Source organism: Strix aluco, chromosome 1, assembly GCF_031877795.1.
Source record: "Strix aluco isolate bStrAlu1 chromosome 1, bStrAlu1.hap1, whole genome shotgun sequence".
In the NCBI taxonomy this organism is placed as follows: domain Eukaryota; kingdom Metazoa; phylum Chordata; class Aves; order Strigiformes; family Strigidae; genus Strix; species Strix aluco.
In genome coordinates, this window is record NC_133931.1 from 78,430,076 (window position 1) to 78,447,531 (window position 17,456).

Below are 17,456 nucleotides of genomic sequence, written 5' to 3' on the forward strand. Positions count from 1 at the left end.
GTTCTGAAAATCTGAGTTACTGCAACAGGACCCTAAAGGCCTTTTTTGCACAATTTATAGTTTCAGTTTTGGAAGTCTCGGGAATTTGTGAGTACTCAGAGTTTGCCTGAACTTGTAAAAGACAAGACCTCTGTTTGGAACAGCCCTGGACCACAACTCACTCAAGTGTGACGAAGTACTTGGGGAACATCCTTGCACGCTTACTCTCTTCTCTTATCCTTTTGTAGGCACCTGCTATTGGCCACTGTCAGAGGCAGGACACTGTTTCAGATGGTAATTTAAGTTGCTCCATGCAGCTGCTTTTAGGTTCTTCAGGAAGGTTTTGGAAAAAATGACAACAGCAAAACCCCTTGATAATCTGTTCCTTTGTATTCCTAACCTTTTTGTATTGGAGGTGTCAGGGTAACTTTTTACATGGCTTGAGGAGGAGATAAGGTTTGAGTGATTTATTGTGTAAAGTGTTTAGAACGTAACTCCTCAAACTCTGAAGTTTTGAGTTGCAGTCCTGAAACTGCTTGAAATGAAACACAGCATCTCTTGCAATCTTTATTTATATTTTCTCATAACCCTACTCTTTTATTAAACTTGGAACACTGGGAGAGAGTTGACTGAAACCAACAGGGAGCAGTAAAAGGAGCTTGGGTTACTTATTATGGCAAAAAGGAGGCTAAGGAGTGACCTAATAGCAGCCTCCTTGAGCCAAACTCTTCTTAGCAGCAGAAGACTGTACAACAGGAGGCAAAATTCACTGAGTGCAACCTGATAAACAGATTTGACACTAGTGGAGGAGCTCTTCTGGGTGGAAGAGGCTGCCCAGAAAAGTGGAATCTCTACCCTTAGAAATTTTCAAAATTCAGCCAGTCATAGCTGACCTAATGCAGTTGGCGGTTAGTCCCCCATGGAGCATGGGTTGAGACTAGGTGACCTCCAGAGGTCACTCCCAAACAAGGTGTCTGTGATTCCGTGGAGCTGTGTTTTGCATAGGTTGCTATAGCTGTCCGTGTGATTCAAGACCTGTAGCCCATAGGGGTGCTGTGAAAGAGCGTGTTGTGCAGGTGACCTGACAGACAGCATGCTGGCACAGTGCTGCAGCCTGCTGTCAGAGGAAAGCTGGAATAATCAAAGAAACGGAATGCTTTTTACCTGAGAAGTAATAAATGGTTGCATGAGGCTTGAATTTATGGAACTGACGCACAATCCCAAATATAGGCAGTTCTCGTCGACCTGGTGTAATGGGAGTAAACCCCTATAAAACTGTGGAAGATTGGTATTAGCAAAGGGGAGAGAAATGAACGGATGACAGGGGGAGGGGGCCAAAATGAATCAGACCGTAGAGCACCATGACTGATTATCTCTGTGCAGAACTGCCTTAGCTCCCCCAAAGCACAAGGGGGTTTTTGTGGCAAAGACAGATGTAATATGGAAGTTATCAGACAGAACCAAATGATCCATAATGGACCTTAGAAATGATCCCCACAGTTTGTATAGCCACATCCTTGTACAGCTGCATCCCACTTATCTGTGAAATTATTAGGATTGTGCCTGTGTGATTGTACATACAAAAATACTTTTTCCACTTGACAAAGTAAATACTGTAGGAGTTGTGTATTTAAACTGAGTGCAGTTGTGAAGTATTCTTTGCGTGTGTACTAGCTTCCTCAAAATGCTGCTCTTTGGTGTTTGTGTGTGGGATCATGGGCTAATTCAGGTTGGCAGGGACTTCATGAGGTCATCACGCAGCTGGGTCAGCTGAGGTCAGAGCAGATTCCTCAGGGCTTTACCCAGTCTGCTCTTGAAAACTCAAACCAAAATGACTTGTAATCTCCAAAATTACTTGTAATTACTTGAAAGACTTCCTGCAGTTTAATACAAGTAAGATGAGATTAAACATTTTTCTGTGTACCTTTGGGAAGAGGAAAGGCAGAAGATAATATTTAAGGCCACAAATAGGTATCAAATGGCACCTTGTAACTTACTTGTTGTATTACTTGTAGTATAACCTGGAAACAGAAAAGGATCCTGTAGTTATTGTTATTTCCACTACTGGTACTGGAGACCCACCAGACACTGCCCGCAAGTTTGTAAAGAAAATTCAAGACACGACCTTGCCAGCTGATCATTTCGCACATCTCCAGTATGGATTGCTAGGTGATTTAATATTTTCTATGTTATTGCAGCACTAGTCTGTCAGTGAATAATTTTTATATTTTTTTACTTGTGAATAGGTTGTTTGGGGTTTTTTAAGTGCTTATAAAACATTTATTTTTATAACATAAACAGCTTTTTTGTATAATGTCCTTTATGAGCAATAAAGGAACAGTGTCACAGAAATGATCTGAATGTAAGCTACCAATTTAATTTTTTTATAGTTTAATTTTCTTTGCATAAACAACATATGATATAACCTATCTATAATTGTTGAAGTTTCAATTCCGTGTCTAGTCTCTATGGATGAGATGTGTTTACTTGACTTTACGAGTACTTGGGCATTTTTCTGCAGTATAAAATGTTCTTTAAGGTTTTCAGATGATCCTATCCCTTTAAATTTGCAATAATTTTTAAAATTTTGCATGTCATACTCATCAATAGAAGGAATCTTCTATTAAACATTCCAGGTTAAGGATTGATATGCAAAATACAGATTTGGCAAAATGCATCTGCTGTATCTTGAGCTGATGGTAAGGTCAGTTTGTTGAGTTTTCAGATTGTGTTTAAACAAACTTCAGAAACTTCTATTTGAACTTAGGTTATTTTTGCCTGACAAGTTTTTAAGTTGATAGGTAGGAGTGAGGAAACGTCTAGATTTCTAGTGAGGAAAGTACCCACTAGAAGGAATTTTGTGGTGGATACGTAATGTGGAAGTCTGAAATACATGCATCCTAATCATGTAACATTTTGAGAGGATATGCTATTGCCTTGTTATACATTACCGTTGGTGAAATGGTTAGATTTTTCATAGCTGACTGAACGCATATATGAAGATAAACATTGTTTTAATACTGATTTTTGTTGTCACAGATATTATAGTATCTAACATGTTTTGTGATTGCAGTCTAAAAAGTTATAAGCCTTAAAATACACTCATGGTATCCATTTCAGCTTGTCCAGTGAAGTGTTTGCTCTAAATACAATACTTGAGAGGGAGCAGAAGTCTTTTTTTTTTTAAAAAAAAAAAAAAAAGGCTGTTATAAAGGAGAAAGGAACAGTCCATTGTTAGGTGGGGATAATAAGGATCTAGTGGTTTGAAACTGCATGCAAGAAAGGGTCAGGCTGTGAAAAATTGTGATGGTTAGGGTAGTGAAACAGTGGTGTGGATTACTTACAGAATTTGTGAAGACTACCAAACCAGTGGTCTTTGGGATTGTTGGATAATGATGAGGTATGTGTGATTGATCACTTTTAGGGTGGGTCAGTTGTCTAGTTGATCTCTTAAAATCTTGGGTTCCTCCATGAACATACCTCTTGAGTCCACTGACAAACTGATAACAAAGAGTATCTTCTTCTAATAGAACATCTTCACGACTTACAGAGCAGAAAACCCAGTACAGTGAAAATGAGATCTACAAAGAAATCTCTGATTCCTGGGGAGGAGGATATTGGACCAAATTTTCTTATGCACATTTTCCTACATTCCTTTCTTCATATTGTTTAAAAACACTCCTATGTTTTATTATGTTTTTTCAAGGTTCCAATATTTTTGAAGTACTTTTAATACTCTCTCCCTTACATTGTTGACATATATTAACAATTTTAACCTGAAGGTGAAATCGTTTCTTTTGGTAATTCACATACAGTTTATCAGTATCAATGTATGATACTTTTTCACTCTACTTTGGGACAAACACAGGTTTTTTTGAATGTCATAAAAGTGTCCTGCTAGTGTTCACTTTGCTATATCAGATTCTTTTGTTTGCCTGCAAGAAAATCCTGTGTTGCCTTTGCAGATCTGTGTATCTTGTGTGGCTGGCTGGCTGACTGACGTGATTCCTCTTTCCTTGAATTTGCTAGGTCTGGGAGATTCAGAGTACACATTCTTTTGTAATGGTGGAAAGACAGTAGACAGACGACTTCAAGAACTTGGTGCCCAGCACTTCTACAACACAGGATTAGCAGATGATTGTGTAGGGTAAGAGCTGAAGAGTTTGGATTTTATTTCTTCAAGATGCAGTAGTTACGTGTGAATTTAGCTAATCGGTCTGAACTCTTTGAAATCAGTTGAACCTGAATACTCAGCACCTCATAGGAATGAGCCCTGTCTGAACACAGTATGCCTTTTCAACCTCAACTGCCATTAAATAAAACTTCATTTTTAAAGTGTGAGCAAACATCTGTAATGTCTGAAAAAATGGAGGGTATTTAGCGGTTTTAGAAATTAATTAATTCAGAAGAAGTGCAGGGGTTTTAAAATGTAGTCTGTTTACTGAAGCAAATAAAAATAAATCCAGTTCCCAGTACGTGTGGTACTGGGTAATGAGATCCCTTTCTACATAATCATCAGACTTGTATCCAAGCTCACATCTTGCAGTAGAGCTGCTTTAGGGAAACCCTACAATGTTTGGGTTTTTTCTCTTCTGCAAAACATCTTTTTTTGTTTGTTTTTGATCACTATAGAGAAATTATGTAAGAAGGTTTTTTCGATTGCTGTAGAGGAATTATGTAATAAAATAACTCCCTTCCTGTTCTGTTGCTCTTTCTGACCAGTAGGCTGCACTCTTGGCTTATTTATTTTGAACTGCAGATTATATCGGTTCTGTGCATGATGATGCAAGACAGTTGAACACAAACATTGCCATAACCATAAAACTTTTATCTTGTGTTCTAAAAGAATAAAAATAAAACATTAGTGAAAGCTATTGATGTTGCTGTTGCACAATGAAAAGTTGCATATTTTTCTACCATCCCTTCAACTTCCTGTCATAAAGTTCAGCATAAGAAAATAAAAATGAGAAAGTGGAAGAAGAGCAAGGCTGTTACACACTTTAGACTACAGAAATTTACATAGTTGTAATAACTAAATGAAAATATTTTTTAACAAAAAAGTAATCTTGATAACAGCTGCAGATGCATATTAAAAATGGAAAATGAATAGTGTTTTTTGCTTTTGTGGTCTTTTAATTATTTGTAAAGTAACAATCCAGTAAGTCCCAATAATTCATCCATCTCTTTTTTTTTTTTTTTTTTGGTCCATTTGCAGTTTGGAGTTAGTGGTTGATCCTTGGATTGATGGACTTTGGCTTGCCCTCAAGGAAATATTTCTACTGCAGGAAGAAAAAGAAGGCATGAGCAGTGTTGTCGATGCTGTTTCCGACTCTCTCTCTGCAGCCCCACATGTTGTGCATGAACTAAACTTAAGCTCAGAAGTACAGAACTTGAAGCTAGAAGATAAGGGAGTGAGGAGTTCTGATGTTCTATCACAGAAACTAGTTGACATCAGTCTTGTGGCTTCAACTAGAGACACTGAACCTTCACTTGTTTATTCTGTGCCTCCTATCTCTCACTCTGCTCTTAATATTCCTGCCTTGCCACCAGAATATATAGAGGTGCAGTTTCAGGACACCCATGGTGAGGTAAGGACTTCACTTTGAATGATGAAAGCCTCCAGCTCTGGTAGGAGCGTGAGTGTACACTCCTACATACGGCTCCAAAGAGCAAGTGGATACTTACATAAAGGAGATCATGCGTTCAGGGACATAGGTTTTTGAATTGTAAGTGAAAGGTCCGTTCATATTGTGAAAATGTAGTTACCACCATATGACTTATAGACACTTATGTCAAGATATAATTTAGCTAAATAATAATTTGGCATTGCAGTGCCAGGAATGGAAGAGTTAAAGTCCTTGGTGGCTTATGTTAGGACAGTGAAAACACCTTCCTGTAGTACGAGTATAGTACAATTTCTGTTCAGATTTTTAGTACTTTCAGAATGCCTTAAGAGGGTGTAAAATTGCTCAAAATCTTGCTACATATTTAATAACAGAAACTTGTCATTATAAAAAACATGATCATAATTTTGCTATTGGAAATGGAAGAGGTACTGTAGATCAAAAGCCAGTGTGCTTTTCCTATGAAGCCATGTTGAACAAAGACCTGCTGTACAAAGAGAAGAATTAGCATGAGCTGGGAATCATCTCCAGTTGGCATATTTAGGGTTCAAAATTAACTAGAAAGCATGACTCAAACTTTTCTGGTTGCCTGCCAAAGGGCAGACAGTTTGGTTATCTGTGTGAGGGAGCAGTGAGGTCTGGCTGCTCTTTAAATGACAGGAAGCCAGAAGCTGAGTGGTAACACAGCCAGCCCTCTCCCCTGATAGCCAAGTGATGCAAACCAGGAGGTGGCAGCCAGGATCAGCCAAGAGTGCAGACCATTGGGCAACTTTGTGGGAATGAGGCAGGTCTGGGGCCAAGCCAGGAAGTCGGTCTGCAGATCCAGGACTGGATCAACAGGATCTGTAGCCAGGCATGGGCATGGTTGTGGCCGAGCTGCTGACCAGTACTCAGGTGATGTAGCTCTGTCAGGGACTGAAAGCCCAGGGCTGAGCTGAGATGAGGCTCCTGGGCCCGTGGGAAGAAGAGTCCTCCAGTGAGGCTGGTCAGGACCATGAAAGCCCATTAGTATCCTCAGGGCCCTGACACTCTCTGTTGAGAGTGCCAGTGGTAATGCTGAGAGAATCACGTAGTCTAGCTAATATAATTATGTAAGAGTGTATGAATTTAAACACTGGATAATTTTGCTTTTCTTTTAAACCTCATATTGTGGTTGGTTTTGCTTAGGTGGTTGAATTAAATAATCCAAATTACTGAAACAAAGATTTATGGTTTAGATGTACTCTTCGATTAAAGACTAATACTTGGGTTGAAAGTGGTGCTACAGTGCTTTGTCGTGGTTTAACCCTAGCTGACATCTAAGCACCACATAGTTGCTCGCTCACTCCCCCCAGGTGGAATGGGGGAGAGAATGGGAAGGGTGAAAGTGAGAAAACTCGTGGGTTGAAATAAAGACAGTTTAATAGCGAAAGCAAAAGCTGTGCACGCAAGCAAAGCAAACCAAGGAATTCATTCACCACTTCCCATGGGCAGGCAGGTGCTCAGCCATCTCCAGGACAGCAGGGCTCCATCATGCGTAACAGTGACTTGGGAAGACAAATGCCATCACGCCAAATGTCCCCCTCTTCCTTCTTCTTCCCCCAGCTCTATATGCTGAGCATGACATCATATGGTCTGGGATATCCCTTTGGTCAGTTGGGGTCAGCTGTCCTGCCTGTGTCCCCTCCCAACTTCTTGTGCACCCCCAGTCTACTCACTGGTGGGGTGGGGTGAGAAGCAGAAAAGGCCTTGACTCTGTGTAAGCACTGCTCAGCAGTAACTAAAACATCCCTGTGTTATCAACACTGTTTCCAGCACAAATCCAAAACATAGCCCCATAACTAGCTACTGTGAAGAAAATTAATCATATCACAGCCAAAGTCAGAACAAGTTAAAAGAGCCCATTTTCTTACTTTAAAGTCATAGTATATGTTCAGGCTGTCTCTGAAATAATTGATCAGGTTCAAATATCGATAGTTTAACTGTTCTGTAAATAGAAAAAAAGTAAATTTTGCTTTCAAACAGCAAATTGAAAAAGCTTAATCTGCTAATCTGGAATTCAGTGACAGATTAAAGATTATAGTCTAGATTTCAGATATAAAATGGGATGGTTGTTTTGAGCCTTGGAAAGAATCAAATGCAGGTTTGTTTTTTTTCCTTTGGCACTATTTTTGACATAGTTGTCTATACCTGGTCAACAAGTAGGTCCCATGTGTTGTACCTGTAAAAACAAACATGACCCTACAGTTCCTTTTCCAGTGTCTTACGTTGCAACAACCATGGGTATTTTCTGCTAAGCACAGCTGAAACTGGCTTGTTCTGAAATAAATCATTCTGAGTTTTGGATATTGCGAAAAAGGGACGGCCTACCATTTAAAGAAGTCTGAGTACACAGTCTCTCTAGTTACTTATATGATCTGTGTCCTGGGCTGTTGAGTCTCAGGGTTGAAATAATAAGGTGCTGCTTAGTAGTAGCAGAGCAGTAACGGTCTGCATCTTACACCTTTGTGGCAAGCGTAAGATAATGCAATTTAGCTTAGATCTTCATCTCATTATGGCTTGAACTTGACTTGGATCCAGCTGATGCAGAATAACTTGGTATGGCCCAAGCTGTTAATTTTCATGTCAAAATTTTAAGAGAATAATAAAACTCCTAACTGTTGGTCTCAAGTGATTCTCCTGTCTACTTTTTTTCTAATAGAAAATCTCTAGATTAACCAGTATTCTTTTATTGGTAGAATAATTCCTTTCCATTTGACAGAGTGTTGTTGGGGACATTTGGTATCTCTCCCACCTCTTTCCATTTTTGTCTGTATTGATCTCAAATGAAGCTTGCTGACAATAGTGATGGAGGAATGAGGGCTGTAGTCTGATCTTCAAGTGACAGTCTTTGACAGAGGTGGTCTGGAATTACTCTTGGTGCCCATTAACAATTCTTCGGGCACATTTTCACCAGTGCAGAAATGTTGTGGCATAACATGATGCTGTTTTGTAGTGTGGAGTTTGCTGATTAGCTCTAAATTTAACTGTAATATTTAAAATTTCTCTCATAAATTGCCTTTAATTATAGCCCCATCTGCACCCCAAAGTCTTAATCTGTAAATCTGCAATGTTGTTTTTAAATAGCTTCTGTTCTTACTTCTTATGTACACCTAGTAATCATTTAATTAGGCAGGAGGTTTTTGGGTTTTAACATAAATGCCATTTTCTAATTGGCTATTTTCAAGGCAGCTCTTGAAAAAAGAAACAACTAGCTGCATTTGATAGTCATTTAGGCCTATTAGACTGTTCAAGCCTACTGACTTTATAGTTGAATATATGCCTGTTACTGTGTAGATGTGATTTTTTTCAAATGTGGAGCAAAACACTATCTATATAGAAGATACATGTTTTTCTTCATTGTTTTGAATTGTTTTCTAAGATTGTTTCAAAAAAATTGTACCAACACTAATTCCTGTATGTCATAGTAAGATGTCATGCATTTTTAGCCTTAAGTTTTTGTGTCCTCTTTCAGAATCCACATCTGTCCTCACTGATTTCAGAGGGAACAACCTTTGAAGTGCCAGTTACAAAAGCAGTTCAGCTCACCAGAGAAGATGCGATAAAAACTGCATTGCTCTTAGAACTTGATGTTGCAGTAAGTTAGCGATGGCTTTTTCTTTAGTGGGTTAAAATGAAGGGGAAAATGCATGTGTGTTATGCATAATACATAACTGGGGGGAAGATTATTAATTTGACTGTTTAAAAAGAAAAAATAATTCCCTATACAACCAGATGTCATCTTAGGCTGATCCATTTTGCAAATGTAGAGCTTGATTTGTTCACTGAAAGGTATGACACCATGGAAGTCAAAGCAGAAATAAAGTGTCAAATTAATTTCTTTGTTGTTCCATGGATATTGTATTGACTGAAATACCTTTTGAAGGGAATTGCAGTGGAGAAGGGCAGGCAGGGAATATTGAAAATTAATAATCTTTCAATTTGTAAGTATACAATTTAAGAAATATTCAGAAACTGTGTAGTAAATTGTGACTATTCCTTATGGTAGGTAATCTACATAAGTAATAATTCAACTAGTATGATCAAGTGATAAGAATCGTTAGCTCTTGAGCACTGTTTCTGCCTCTGACATTCATTTGCTCTGACTTGTAAACATACTCAAACTGTCAACTTCTGTTACCATAGATGTAAAAACTGATTTAGTTTATTCAGGGAAGATCACATTTTGTATACTGGTTTCAAGATGAAAAGCAGAGAATGCTCAATATTACTTTACAAGAAATCTTTAAAAAGAAAATATGTTCCTTTTGAGTGGTTTTCCAAATTTGTAGAATTATGCCTTTGGGATATTGTGGTTTTGGTAGTAACTTTTATTGGACTCGATTAGCCTAATCTGTGTCAGTTTCCATGGGACATCTTTAAATCTCAGTTATAAATAGAGTCTACTAAGTTTTGAGCGAGTCTCTGAGATTTCATGGTTTTTTGCATATATCTGTATGTATACATGTATCCTGTCATCAACACACTGAAAATTTGAACATTTTGTGCCTTTTTTTTTTCTCACATTCTCAACAGCCTGTCTATACAGGTCACCTTGCCTGATGCATAAGGGAAACATAATGATGCAAGTATAATTCTCTATGTTTCTGTAACAGGCAGAAGCTTGAGTAGGTTTTTAGCAGTTCGGCACAAGAACCTTGGCCAACTAAGTAGAATCTAGGTCTTAAGATCTCAGACACCTTCTGATTTTCATTGTGCTCTTCCCTTGCTGTTTTTCTTTTTTAGCTCCAGAAAACAGTTGGGGTCATTTCAGTCACAGTTTCTCAAATAGTTTAACAACAAATTTTCTTTTAGCGATAATGTGTCTCTCTACAAAGTTACATTAATTATGAGGACTTCATTTCTCTGCTTTTCTCAAGCCAGAAAACAAAGTACATCAGTAATTAATGATCTGGGCTGATTATATAACACATTCTTCTGTTTAGGCTGCTCAGCAGTTCTTATTAAAGAGTGTCCAAATATTTAAACCAGATAAGGAAAGATTTTTCTACTTAGTAAGGTTAAACCTGAAAAGAAAACATAAGTTTCTGATGTGATCCAAACAGTGAAGTACTAGTACAGAGTAAAAGAACATAGGACTTCATGTGACTGTGATAGTAGGAAAATTGCTGCTGTTAGGAGTGGGGTTGCTGTTGGCCTTGGTTTATGATACAATTTAATAGAAATTATCTCATATTTTAAAACAGGATACAGTCTTTGACTACCAACCTGGAGATGCCTTCTGTGTAATGTGTCCGAACAATGTCAATGAGGTAGAAGAACTTCTTCAAATCTTGGGACTTTCTGAAAAAGGAGAGTACTTCGTTTGTGTAAAGGTTAAGCAGGGCACTAAAAAGAAAGGTACAGTGTGATGCACTGGTCATGAACAAATACTCCTTTCTGTATTGGTAGTAGTTGGTATGCATACTTGGGACACAGCTATTCATTGAGGCATGTTGGAAGTCACAGAGATGTGTTAAAAAAGAGAGGACACACAGAATGCTCCTACTGGTTTTACTATAGATGAGTTAGCTTCTGACAGGGAACTTGAGCCTGGCATTGGCATTCATCCATCTCATTCTTCCTCTGTGCTCCTTCATGTTTATGGAGATGAGTCCTTAATCACATAACTTAATAATCCCCCACTTGAAAGTAAAATCTCTCCTTGCACAGCACTTCACATCAATCTGTTTTACATCCTAAGAGGGCCACACGCCTGAAGCAGAAGACTTAGGGGCTTGTAGGTCTATGGATCTGTTCTGCTGAGTCTTATGAAACTTATGCCTCAGAAGGGGTAGCTGCAGGTTCAAGATATGCCCATGTACTGCCAGCTGGACCTGTGAGAATTAGTCTTCTCTTGCTTTGCAGTTGGTGTCTTAGTGGTGCTCCTGAGTTGTGCCTTTAGTTCTGCAGGGTCAGATAGGGCTCTTTGTTGTTCCAGACTGTGGGTAAATCAGTTCCCATGGTGACCATGGTAAGATGTCCTGTATAATTGAGGGCAACAAAAGCTGTCCCTTAAGTATGAGATGTAAATGGACCCCTGTTCTTGAATTTGGCAAGTAACTCACTTGTTAATGAGGTGAGTTTAGTGACAGGCCATGTTGTGACATATCATGTGGGATGTCCAGACCCAGCTCATCCCCATCCTTGCCACCCACTCCAGTATCTAACCTCTGCTGGAGAGTGGTCACTGCTTAGATATGGTGCAGAGCCAGTATCAGTTACAGCCTGGGGTTGAGCCCTGCATGTGCTGGGCTGGTCTGACTGTTACCTAGTCCTGAGTACCCTCAAGCTCAAGGCAGTGTCACCCTGTCCAGGGCCCAACAACTGTGCACAGGCAAGCAGCAAGAGATTGGATGGTGTGGGGGGATTTCACAGGTATGCCCCTTCTACTGTTTACACTACTTACAGATTTTACAGAATCAAGCACATTCACAAGGGAAGCAATTAAAAGGGAAGAGTATAGTGAAGGAGGAGGTAATGGAGGCCCAAAAGCATCAGATCTTCATAGGAAGGTGGGATTGAAATTTTGTCCCTCCTGAAGGCTAGTAGGTTTTTCTGTGCAAATCAGAGCCCTGCTACCTGGCTGCGTAAAATTTGAATCTCTCTGTAAGTTAAAGACAGTGTCAACAGCACGTTCAAAGTGAAGGTCTGCTTGGACAGGCACAGAGAGATATTCTGTCCTTCCTGCCTACAGTAGTTCCCTTTCTTCTGCTATAATGATGTTGCAGGAAGGACGTAAAGCTGCCCTAACAGTTATTTTGAGTTCATCAGTGTTAGAGCACTTTCCATGTGGAACAGAGCCCATATAGCCAAGTGAATATAGCTTAGCCCTTCGATTGTTCTTGTATACCAAAAAAACTGTCCTTCCAAGGCAAAGTTGTTGAAATAATTGAGTGAAACGTGGAATATCAGTGCTCTCATCCTGTGTGTAATCCAGGTTATTGCATATCTGACTGCCTAATGTAGCAGTAATCAGGGAAAAAGGGTGAAATGATGCATTATTTATGTAGCATTTTGCCATATCTATGTAAAATGGCATGCCTGTTTATGAATCTTAATGAGCGATAATGGCAGGGAAGATCATTGCAGCACAGAGAACCAGAGTTCTTGGTTCTGCTCTTGAGTCTTCTGGGTGACCCAGAGCAAATCATGCTGACTTTTCACACTTGCCTTGGGTAGTTGGCCAGGACCTAGCAAGTTGCTGCTGATCCACTGATCTCCAGTCATGGCTTATACACTGACTTCTATCCACTGCAGTTATGAAGGTAAATGGCTTAGGATCAAACCCAAATTCATTTCTTTGGAGATGTGCTGGTGAGCAGAGACTCACTGAATTACTATAACTTCACTACTTGTTGCTGCCAATCTGTACCAAAGGATTGAGCTCTATAATGCAGCTTTGCAATTCCTAACAATGTTCAAGAGCTGCTTTCTTTTGAGGTGGTTGTCTTTTAACTGCATTCACATTTCTGAGGAATTTGTAGTAGTTACTACAAACTATTCTGGTTGTGTGTTTACTGAATGAAGAGAGCTGAAAAACCTGGGAGAAGAGCAGAGCATGAACAGCAGGCTGTGCCTCTTCTGCATCTTCAAGATTTACCAGAAATTCCACTGAATTTTATTCACAACCTCTTTTTGTTCAGTCTTTGAATTCTTTGATGAAGTAGATGAAATCAATTGAGAGGACAAAACAGAAATTATTTGCAGTCTGCTACAAAGTCTATTGTTCAAATACTGGATTTCTGTAGGTTTTTTTTATTGTATGTACGAGTATCCTAGGAAGAGGATTAAGTGCTACTTGTAAAATGCTGTCAGCATGTTCCAAGAAAAGGAAGTTTATATAAATGTGAAAATGGATGCTTCTTTCCTGCATTATATTTATATCAATCCTTTTATCTTCTAAAAGTAGATTTGGTTCTTTGTAGCAAGGGTTCAGTCAAGTAATGGTGATACGAAGAGGTAACTTAGCAAGTTATACAGGTATATTCTTGGAGCAAAAATTCTGTAGTATTAAGGGATCTTGAGCATTGAAAAAAGCATAGTAAGAATCAGTAGCTAGATGTCAAAGCCAAGAAACATCAAGAGCAATCCCAATATGCAAGTTGGGTCTGTAAGGAAACAATTTGGGACCTGCAAAACTTATTAGTTAAAGATATTTTGTCCCATAAATGCTCTTATATTGCTTTTGGGGTTAACTTAGAATAGCTGCTTTAGCATGACATGGCATGAGGCTCATAAGCTGGCTGCACCCTAGCTGACTCCATGAAGGAATAAATGGGATGTCAGTGTACCTCCTTCCCAGAAATAGAACCTGTAGAGAGTACAGGAGGGATTATTTGCTTGTACAGAAACCCCTTGCATCTTCTGGGCCTCAGAAGCTCCAGCTTGGCGCTGGCTGCATGTATCTTTGGTTAGATCATTAGAAAACTTCAGCGTGTTTGATTTTCAGGAGTGCTTACTGATAGAGGGGAAAAAGTGTGGATATTCTTTTTCATGGTAAGCATTCCTCTGAATTTCTTCAGGGTGGAAGGTGGCAACAAAGACTTGAGTGGTTTAGCAATGAAATTTATTGATATGTTATACCGCTCTTTTTGTTTCCTGATTTTCTGGTAAGTTTTGACTTTTCATTGGAAAACTATCATGGACACTTCATTGGAAAACTGTCTTGCTGTTTAGTTTATAATTTCCACTAACCAGCTAGGGCTCAAACATACAGAATTGAATGCAGTTTAGCGCTCTTGTATTTCTTGAAGGAACAAGCACTCTGTAATGCCATTTTTGGATGTTAATAGATGCACATTTTGTCTTGGTTTTTTTTCTCCCACTGAACTAGGAGCAGCTCATCCACAACATATCCCTGAAAGAAGCACTCTGAAATTCATTCTAACCTGGTGTCTGGAAATAAGAGCAATTCCCAAAAAGGTGTTTATGTGTTTGTTCTTTTAAATATAAATCCTTAGTAATTCTGTGCTGTGTGGGCTCTTACAGATCTATCCTTGCTTTGTGTGTAGTTACCATGTTTCTTGGTGAATAAGGATTGTCAGTTTGTATGCTGCTGTTTGTACTTTATTTTTGAGAAATTTCACTTCTGGTACTTTATCTGGCAAACTATGGAGATACTGAAATCTCTATTCCCGTTCTGCAGTATCTTGATTCATAACTAGTCTGGAAGTAAATAGAAAAGTATTAGGTATTTGGTGCCAGATAACTGGAAGGCTGATTGAACCTGGCCCCATAGGCATTTTAGAGAAGTCATTCTTTCTAATCAGAGGGTGCCATATCTGTCAAGATTTGCCACTGAAAATACACATGTTGCTCTATGCAAATGTACGTACCATAATGTCTTTTAAATTATTTTAAAGCTTTTCTTTAGCATTTCAGTAACCTGGCAGAATTCGAAGACAGATTTTTTTTTTTTTTTTTGCTTGTATAATATTTGTTCTCACAACGTGTGAATATTATTTTCCTTTCATTCTGTGCCGGCAAAAAACTGAAAGCTTGCAACTGGAAATGCATGTGTATTTCTGGTATTGTCAAAACACATTTTAAAGATAGCTTTGTATGAAGGATGAAGCTGAACAGTTGTGTTGTTTGGGTCTCTTGAGGGAAATCAGTTTTTGAAAGGACCTTTTCATTCAGTTTAGTGGATTTCACAGCAGAAGACAAGGGGATCTTCCAATTGTTTCAACCTTTTCAAAACTGCATTTAACAATTTTGAAAATTTGTCTCGACAATAAGTGTAGGCAGAGAGTGCTGGCTGGGGAATACCGCCCAAGCCAGTTTTTATAACCTATCTGCTTTATTACCTGTTCAGTGTAGAATGTGCTTTATGTTACTCCATACTCAAAACTATTGTCTGGAAGCTCAGTGTCTGAGCACACTCAAATTACTTTCTAAGTATTTTTTTGTTTAGAATATGTCATCTGATTGCACTTGGTGTTTTGGATCACTTTTGTTTTATGCACTGTGTCGATTTACATCTTGCCTTTGGAAAAAACCTTGTAACTTTTTACATCTGATTTTTACTTTATCTTACAATGCTGAATTTAATTTTCCCTTAAGAAAAGCTTGCCAGTAACATTATGTAGGCATAAAGTATGAAATAAAACACCACAGCGATATTTACATGACTCATTAAATACCATACTTTATTTACAGTAATACCTCTTCTAAGACTTTTTATTATTCCTTTCCTGTATTCTGTAACTTAGCAAATGGTGTTTTGTCTTGAATTAATTTGTGTTATGGAGCTGTTTACTTAACTAAAGTGCAAATACATAAATAAGAAAGTCTTTTCATAAATCTGGGATTTTTCACGGAATGGGTTGTGCCTGTTTATTTGTCTCTCCCCCGCTCAGGCTAAGTAGGATTTTCTGACTTTTTTTCGTAGTAGGTGAAAATGTGCATTGGGAAGTAAACTCTATTATCCATTAACCTGGCAGGTGACTGCTTCCTGTCCCCAGGCAACCCAAGTTTTTCCCAGTTTTGTGACTATTTTCCCAATAGACAAGTTTTTTTTACCCTGCACTCTTATTTTCTTCCCCGCAGGCATTTTTAAGAGCTCTTGTAGAATGTACCAGTGATGCAGGAGAAAAACGGAGGCTTCAAGAACTTTGCAGCAGACAAGGAGCCTCTGATTACACACGCTTTATTAGAGATTCTAATGTTTGCTTGCTGGATTTACTTCATGCTTTTCCAAGCTGCAAGCCTTCACTTAACCTGTTAATTGGTAAGTGACTGATATAAGTGTAACTAGATTTGGTTTCTGAAAATGCATCGGACTAAATGTTCAATTTCCCAAGAAAGGGGAATAACTGTTTGGTTAACTGCTTTAGAAATATTATAGTATCCATAGTTATCAAACTAAAACTGTTGTTGGGGAAAAAAAGCTCTGTTCTCCAGTTTGTAGTCTTTGGCCTTCATTCTGCAAACATTTAGGTACATACCTATGCTTTAATTGACTCTGGATAGCTCCTGTATGTAAAAAAATAACCATAAGGTGTTTGCAGGATTGGCGTCTTTAAGAAACGGTTCATCAACTGCTCACAATTAAAAAAGACATGTTTTTACAACTCCTGATTTCCCTGCCTACACTTTCTTTTCTTGCACTTTTACCTGTTAAAACAGAAAGCTTTTCCCAGTATATTTGTATTTATGTAATGTCCGACACACTCACTGCGTTCCTTATATAAAACATTGAAAGAATGAGACTCCAACTGTAACCATCTCAAACACATCTGAAAATACTGGCCATTATTTTCCAGATTAAAAAACAGAATTTCTTAATGTGTTCCATTATATGAAACAAAAAAATTGCTTTTTATGTTCTTGCAATCATCTTCTCCACACCTACCCCAAATCTCTCCTTCTTAGTACACTGCGGAGATTAAAAAATATAAATACAAGCTCTGCTCCACTTTATACAAATACATGAGTTTTCGCAGTGAAAGCAAAAACACTTAGCTTTTCAAAGGTGGTATGGAATGTGCTATAGCAACTGAACTGAATAAAAGGAAATTTTGAAAAATTTTTAAATGTGTTCCCCCAGGGAAGTAATGTGCTGAATGGGATTAGTGTCTTCTTTAAGTGATTTCACTGTATTAGCTTTTCTTATCTCTGACTTGGAACTACCTTATGTAACAGAGTATCTTTAAAATATGTCAGGGTGTCCATGTACTGGTTGGAACATCTGCAAAAGGGTGGTACATGTGGAAAAACAACTAAAAAGCAGTTAAACTGTATGTTACCCTATTACTCCACTACATGCTATGTCAAATTTTTCTCACTTACTGTCAACATTCCACACCACATTGTTCACTTAGTGATATGTCT

At 38.4% G+C, this 17,456-nt stretch overlaps 1 protein-coding gene across 5 annotated transcripts in view; it reads left to right on the forward strand.

Annotated features, from left to right (window-relative positions):
• Positions 1-17,456, forward strand: part of MTRR (5-methyltetrahydrofolate-homocysteine methyltransferase reductase) — a 35,724-nt gene that overhangs the window by 7,406 nt on the left and 10,862 nt on the right. For all 5 annotated transcript variants that reach the window (XR_012623440.1, XM_074825699.1, XM_074825726.1 and 2 more), the window contains 7 exons: positions 1,995-2,148; positions 4,009-4,126; positions 5,195-5,567; positions 9,097-9,219; positions 10,829-10,982; positions 14,458-14,546; positions 16,173-16,353. Coding sequence is in view for 4 of the 5 variants with exons in the window: in XM_074825699.1 (XP_074681800.1) it covers positions 1,995-2,148; positions 4,009-4,126; positions 5,195-5,567; positions 9,097-9,219; positions 10,829-10,982; positions 14,458-14,546; positions 16,173-16,353 (1,192 nt within the window). In the remaining variant the exon portion in view is untranslated. The remainder of the gene's footprint in view (positions 1-1,994; positions 2,149-4,008; positions 4,127-5,194; positions 5,568-9,096; positions 9,220-10,828; positions 10,983-14,457; positions 14,547-16,172; positions 16,354-17,456) is intronic.